The sequence below is a fragment of the Trypanosoma rangeli genome (assembly GCF_003719475.1).
Source record: "Trypanosoma rangeli strain AM80 chromosome Unknown Tra_15.4_contig_00176, whole genome shotgun sequence".
In the NCBI taxonomy this organism is placed as follows: Eukaryota; Euglenozoa; class Kinetoplastea; order Trypanosomatida; family Trypanosomatidae; genus Trypanosoma; species Trypanosoma rangeli.
The window spans coordinates 3362-10080 of record NW_021705918.1 but is presented as its reverse complement, the minus strand read 5'-3'; the positions used below and the strand labels follow the sequence as shown (position 1 = coordinate 10080).

At 44.4% G+C, this 6719-nt stretch overlaps 2 protein-coding genes across 2 annotated transcripts, besides 12 other annotated features; both read left to right on the top strand.

The window, feature by feature from the left end:
- Window positions 1–453: 453 nt before the first annotated feature.
- Window positions 454–478: a microsatellite.
- Window positions 479–577: 99 nt separating this feature from the next.
- TraAM80_05424 (putative Qc-SNARE protein) lies at window positions 578–931 on the top strand (the record flags this gene model as incomplete). Its single annotated transcript, XM_029382303.1, has 1 exon — window positions 578–931. One exon carries the CDS (start codon window positions 578–580, stop codon window positions 929–931), a length of 354 nt encoding a protein of 117 aa, XP_029237889.1.
- Window positions 932–1063: 132 nt separating this feature from the next.
- Window positions 1064–1105: a microsatellite.
- A 105-nt stretch (window positions 1106–1210) lies between these two features.
- Window positions 1211–1243: a sequence feature (A-rich).
- A 1154-nt stretch (window positions 1244–2397) lies between these two features.
- Window positions 2398–2445: a sequence feature (GA-rich).
- Window positions 2446–2865: 420 nt separating this feature from the next.
- Window positions 2866–2885: a microsatellite.
- A 321-nt stretch (window positions 2886–3206) lies between these two features.
- Window positions 3207–3231: a microsatellite.
- An 11-nt stretch (window positions 3232–3242) lies between these two features.
- Window positions 3243–3259: a microsatellite.
- Window positions 3260–3312: 53 nt separating this feature from the next.
- Window positions 3313–3333: a microsatellite.
- Window positions 3334–3789: 456 nt separating this feature from the next.
- Window positions 3790–3821: a microsatellite.
- Window positions 3822–4032: 211 nt separating this feature from the next.
- Window positions 4033–6357, top strand: TraAM80_05423 (uncharacterized protein; the record flags this gene model as incomplete). The annotated part of the gene is made up of 1 exon (XM_029382302.1): window positions 4033–6357. One exon carries the CDS (start codon window positions 4033–4035, stop codon window positions 6355–6357), a length of 2325 nt encoding a protein of 774 aa, XP_029237888.1.
- Window positions 6358–6446: 89 nt separating this feature from the next.
- Window positions 6447–6485: a microsatellite.
- Window positions 6486–6490: 5 nt separating this feature from the next.
- Window positions 6491–6530: a sequence feature (A-rich).
- Window positions 6531–6578: 48 nt separating this feature from the next.
- Window positions 6579–6605: a microsatellite.
- Between the last annotated feature and the right edge of the window lie 114 nt (window positions 6606–6719).

The following is a 6719-nucleotide window of genomic DNA, read 5'->3' as shown; positions in this document are numbered from 1 at the left end:
ACGCATACACCATGCTAGCTCAGTGCCGCCTATTGTGCTCACAATTTCTGAAGCGGACGTTTGTGGGAGGCATGGGATATAACGTGAAGCGACCCTACCGGATCGATATTCGCATGGAACATGACAAAAAACGAAGAATGAAGCGTCGCAACGTTGGCTGCAGGCGAATGATGAAATCGTGAAGGCCCAACCGTCACTGGTACTCGGAATAGGAAAAAAACATATATATTTTGTTCTTGTTCTTTCAAGGCTTCCCATAATTTTTGCGTTGCATCTTTTTTGTCTGTCTCTTTCTCCTCCAGTGTTTGTGTGGAAGGGAGTTGGTGGTGCTGCATCTGTCGTTTTGGAAGTTTGGCCTTTTTTTCTTTTTTGCTTCACCGCTTGCTGTAATTCATCGTTTGCGTGTGAGTGGTGGTGAGTGTGGGTGGGGGATACCGCAGAGAGGACATCCCAATATATATATTATATATATATATATCTGCAGGTAGGCATACTGTGCTGGAATCAGTGGGTGTGTGGTGTTTCCTCCGTTCACTGTTCCAAAAACACTTTCAGATATATTTCTATAGTTCATCGGATGAAAATGCGGTCTTCTCTTTACAACGCCCAGCCCAAGGAACGTGGTGACGATGGCGAGAACCAGGCCCAGTTTGAGGAGGAGATAATGCAAGAGAATGAGGCCATCTTGGGTGCTTTGGGGAGCACCGTAAAGCGGATGAAGGCCTCAGCTGGCGTTTTACTGGAGGAAGCTGAATCTCACAATAGGCTGTTGGAGACCGTAGGCAGTGCATTTTCTAGAGCAAGCAGCGGGGTGAATAGATCGGTACAACGAATTGAGGGGGTAATGGGTCGGTATGGATGGCGACATACACTTTTCATTGGTGTGTTGGTGGTTTTCACTGTGTACTCTCTGTATTACCTGCTCCGTTGACGGGGGTGGGGAACAAAAACGCAGTAGCAACAAAAGAGTGGTGTTTCTTTTTTTTGTTGTTTCCACTTCACTCCTGGTGTTCGCGTGTGTTGCGTTGGGCGGTACGTTTGACGGTTTTTTTTTTTTCCGTCGAAAAGAAAAGAAAAAAAACAATCACTTTATAAAAAAAAAAAATGGAGTCAAAGGAAGCTGGACGCTGGAAGTTGGGGCACATAAATTTATTATGGAGATTTTATTTGGCCGTAATGTGCTGAGGTGGAAGTTTCTGTTGCGCATTCATTTTGTTTTTGTTTTTCTTCTTTATTGTGTCTTCGATTCCTACATGTTGGGTCCAGTGCAAGAAATGGTGTGAAGGGCCTCTTTCCTTGTGTCCTCGCGGTTATTCTTTTAGCTGCAGCAGGAGCCATAGTTGTTCGTGTACTTTCTCTGGCCAGGCGTCGGAAATGCACATCTTGTGGCCCTCAGAACTCTCGGAAGAAACAATGGAGGATTGAAGATTCATACTACTACGACGGGGTGTGGGATAATCAAAAGCTGGACACGTATACTTTTCTTGTGAAGGAGCAGCAGAGACATTCTTACTTAGTTGGCGTGTTTGATAAAAAGTGTAGAGGCTACATTTGCCCCTCCTGTACTAAATTTAGTGACAGGGATGTAGAAGCAGTTGGGCGACATTATTTGCACTGCGTTAACACGCTAACACCCAATGGTGTTTCGTATAGAGGGTGGTGGGCACAGGTGGATCGTGCCTTGTAAACACCCTTTTTGGATGACACAAATACACACAGGCGTTATTATTACCTTTTTTGTGTGTTTACATCTGAACTTGTTGTTGGAAGTGTTGGGTAGGGGTCCGTGTCTCACTTCTTCTATAGGCGTAACTCCTTATTTGTCTTTCTGTCCTGACTTTTATTTTGGTTGTTTGCCGTCTTGATGTGTGTTGCAAACAACTATGGATAGCAAGAAGAAGAGATGCTGCGAAGGATTCATGCACCCCTCACGCAAAGGATGACGAAGACGGTGTGCCCCGCTGCGTTGTCACTTCTGCCCTCGGTTCGGTGGGAGACGAACAGGCATCCTGCGTCGCCCCATGCTGGGGATGAGGATGAGGATGATTTCAGCATGATATTTAATGACGACTTTCATTTCTTGGATGAGTGCTTTGGTGAAGGTGGTGCCGATGTTTTTGATTACATTCCGGAGCACGAGGCCGCCCTTTTGGGTCATGATAAGCGCTAAATGCATTACAGAACACATACCATTTGAGGGGATGCTTACATTTTCCTCTTTTGTTGACCTTCATTCTTTCATGGGGGATATGGAGATGAAGAGGGAGAGAGGGGGCAGCTGTTAGTAAGGATAAGCACAAACGAAACAAAAATAAAATAAAAATGCATATCGCTGACTTTTAAAAGGTCTAGCACAAATAGTGGAGATTGGTACCGATGACGGACGTTGTTTTGGCCCTTTTTTTGATGTCTTACATTATCTTCTTTCTTCTCTCTATCTTTCTTCGTCCCCCCCCCCCCCCCTACTTTTTTTTTTTTTGTTGAAGGTATTGCAGATGAAACGTAATCAGTGAGCCTTATGGGGGACAAGCGGGGGGATGCTCAGGTCCCACGGTGACTGTTGCTTCTCATACTTCAGTGTGCTGCCTACAGGGCCAGGTTGACTGATGCGGGTGTTTGGAGGGGGTATTACCGTCGTGGGGCAAGCCATTTGTCTCTGCGCCTCTGCGTGTGTGGACCCTCAAAGCGTGAGTGCGAAGCTCTTTGTTTGCTCAGCATGAGTGCGTGTTTCAGGGGAACTTTCAACGACGCAAATGACAAGCAAAACGTTTAACAGTACCAATATTCCTCCTTTAAGGGCTTTTATTTTTTGCATTAAGGCATCGATCAGCGGTTCCATCGTAAGAGACGTGGTGACGCAAACTGTTATTATTATTAATATTATTGGGGGGTACATGGTGGCCGATGAACCATCAACTTGGGGAAGGTTGCATTTCGCCTTTTCCACCTGTTGCAGAATTCTTTTCTAGAACGAGACAGGAAGGGAATGTGTCTTGCGGCCTGAATAGGAACGGGGCCGTGGACATGGCGTTTTTGTTTGTTTGTTGTTTTGATAATGAAAACCGCCTATGCTGCAGGTTGACAATCAAAGTGGAAGAGATGGGGTGTTGCTAAATCCGCGGCTTCAGTTGTTATCGGAAGTGAGTGGGACGCCAAGCGAATCCGTGATAATCCAATTTGTGTGAATCATGCTAAGCTGAACTATGTGTTGTTGTTGTTGTTGTTGTTGTTTTTTTTTTGGTTGTGTGTGTGTGTGTGTCTTTACATGCGGCATTACACAATTTACGGAGTGGCTTCGCCAATAACCACCGCATTATTATTATTTTTATTATTTCGTTCTTTCACTTGGGGATGTTGAGGTGGAGGCTTGTGGTAAGGCACTATGATTCCCCTTATTCTTACTAACTGAGCGACGTTCCTCTTGTGTCGTGGGTTATATTATTTTTGTTTGCGCTACGCGGCACGGGGTGTTGAAGGCTGCCCTCCATCCGCGGGGTTTTTCTTCCAATCTGAGAGAAAACTAGTGATGTGTCTTCACTACACCGGGAGTTGTGCTTGAAACGAAAACGTGGATGCTTTATGGGGGGTTGCGGTTCATTGCACAACAAAAAGAAGTAGGCACGGCGCGGGAATCGTCAGTGTGTGCGTGTGTATGAGTAATAATGACAGTGGTTTCTGACCCACCGACTCTTTTCAATTTGTTTCCTCATTTTTATTTTTATTTTTTGGCTTGTTGCGTGCACTTCTCATAACTGACTAGTCAAACCCATGCGCAGAGTTGGCGCTGTGTTTTTTTTTTCTTTTTTCTTTTCTTTTTTGTTGCCCAACCAACCGGAGGTTGACTACAACTTGAAGATCAGGTATACATTCAATCACATATATTTATTTATTTATACAAAGTAACTTTCCTCCTTTGAATCGTAGGACCAAAGCCAAAAGAAGGAAAGTTGCTTTTTTTCCCTGGAAGGAATACACGTATCTCTGCCCTGAACAATCTGAGAAAGGCTCTGCTGCCACTCGTTTTCTTCTCAGATGTCCGCAGGGTGCCTTTCACTCCTGTTGTTGTGGAGTTCCTTCATCATCAACGTGCCACTACCTAAGTTTTCTTATGATACGGATGTATTTGGTGTGCCTACGACGGTGAGTAACATTTCATGTTCGGAGATTCGAGTTGCTGCTACAAGTATCACATCAAATTCAAATTCATTTTCCGTGGTGGCACCAGATCTGTATTCCGTCAAATGCGGTTTTGACTTGGATGGGGTGGACGCCCGTATATTGATTGGTGTGCAGATACAACCCCTGGAGATCGAAGTTAGAAAGTCTGTGGACGATACATGTTACAGCACCGGTGCCACCTTGAATAAATGCATTGCCAATTTCACACTCACGAGCTTTGAGACGCAGCCACCGAGCCCATTAACGGATCTTTTGGAATTTTTCAAACAGACGGTTGAGGAGAAGTTGTCAGGGGCAATCTGTAATACAGTTTTACCTAACTTTGTGAATGGGCTGAAAAATCGAACAATCGACCCGCCTACACCGCCTCCGCCTCTGGTTGAAGGGGCCACACCGCTGGAAAGTCTGCCATTGGTTCGTGCCGTCGTGAGAGCTGCTAACAAGCTTCCTCCTTTCAGTGACATGCAGGTTGATGCCTCACTTCATGCAAGTACGACATTGCGCTTGGGGTTGACATTTCTTCGCGGCGTTCACCTAAAACTTGACAGTTCAGTTGCATTGGAGAAGTATTTCGTAGAAGTGATGAACTTGTATCCTCTACGTGATATTCCTGAGCTTTCAAATCTTGTTAAGCATATGCCTGTTATTGAGAAAGAGTTTTTTGGGCTAAACATTCCGCAAACCTTCAGCGTCTCCGTGGAACTCGTGGTTAATGATTTGAGGTGTAACAAGGACGGTCTGAAATGCAGTGTGCCAATTTCTAACGGTATCCAAATTCAAAATTTCCGCGTGAAAAACCTTGCTGAATATGACCACATTTTGATGGATAGCGTGGGTTTGCTTTTACAATTTTTGAATACAAAGATTGGGGAAATGTTGCGCCATGGGGTTGTTAGTGGTTCCCGTGTCATTATTCCAGATATTAAGAAAAGCGACTCTGAAGGTACACCATCAGTTGGACTTTTGGTGGGCATGGTCGTTGTGGGTGTGATACTTATTGTGGCAACTGTTCCCCTGAGTATATGGCGTTACCGTCGAAATGTGGTAACTACACGGGAAGGCGACCCCATTTCATTGAAACGTGTGTTATTGGAAGATGTTGCCTTGATGTTTATGACGGTTCTCGCGGCTTTTGGCTTTACTTGGTCTAACGCCACTCCTGCGGCCAGTTTGGTTTTGGGTGAAGAATTTCCATTGATGAGTTTCTCACTTATGGAGTCTACAAAAAATATGTATCATGCAGGTGTGTATGTGTTTGCAGTTCTTGTTTTTCTTTTTAGCGGTGTATACCCATACATCAAGTTGGTGGTCATTGTCATATGCACATTATTCCTACAACAACCTGACCTGTTGATCTTGAAGCTGATTGAATACTTTGGTAAATTCTCGTTCCTCGATTCATGTGCTATGATTCTTATGATCTCAGGACTGCAGCTGCATAGCGTCGTCTCGGTGGAGGTTCATGCTGGTTTTTACTTTTTCCTCGCGGCAACGACACTTTCCATTTTTATTGGTAACTATGCGACTACCATCTGGCGTCGGCACACTTCACTTCGTAAAAACGCAACGCCGAAAGGAGCAATTACGTACGATGGGGCTGAAGCACAAAACAATGTGAGCGAGGAAGACAAGCAAAATAATTGGTGGGCCATGTTCTGGGGTAAGGACGGGATTTTGCGATTGGTCAACACCGCATTTGTCACTATATGTGTCATCCTGTGCTGGGTGGTTCCTTGTATTCGGTACACCGTGAATGGAATGGCTTCGATCATTATGCCAGAGGACCGCTTGATGACTCTTTGGGAAATCAGTCTTACAAACAAATTTTTTCTTTGTATCTGCATTTTTGTCGTTTTGATCGCTCCAATTCTTTATGCCTTCATGTACCCCCGGTGGTATATGCTGGCTTCATGGTCTGCGGCTGATGCATTTCTACTGGCATGTGTCGCTGGACTAGTTCAAATGGAACAGTTTTTACGATACCTCCTTGGAAATGAAATGAAAGGTATTTATGGCGCAAGTGCAACGTTGCTTTGGCCGCTCATTCCACTGCTGATCGCTGCCGTCTGGCAGTGGATGCAGGCTGCCGATAACACTTTTAAAGTGATATGGCACGTGAAAGGGTGGCTGGCAGCACGTAAGGTTGCTCAGCCTCCTCAGCCTTCTCAGCCTCTTTAACACAATTTTTACTTTTGGTCTTCTCACTTTTTCTCCCTGTGTTTTTTTTTTTTCAGCTTTGTTTATTTGGGGGGAGCACGTCAAGAAGGAAAATAAAAAAGAATAAATGAATAATAAACAATTAACAAGGTCATTTTTTTTTTTATTTTATTTATTTTTGTTGTGGTTGTTTTAGCACTAGTTTTATGTAAGAAGGTGGGAGTGTTTGACTTTTCGTTTTGAAAAAACAAAAAGAAAACAACAAAAAAGTGTGGGGAGGGAGGGGAAGGGAGGAATACTTTTTCTCTCAGCTTGTTTGATCAGAGAGTGATATGGAACGCCTGACTTCACGGAGGGAAACGCGGCCGTGATTATTATAATTA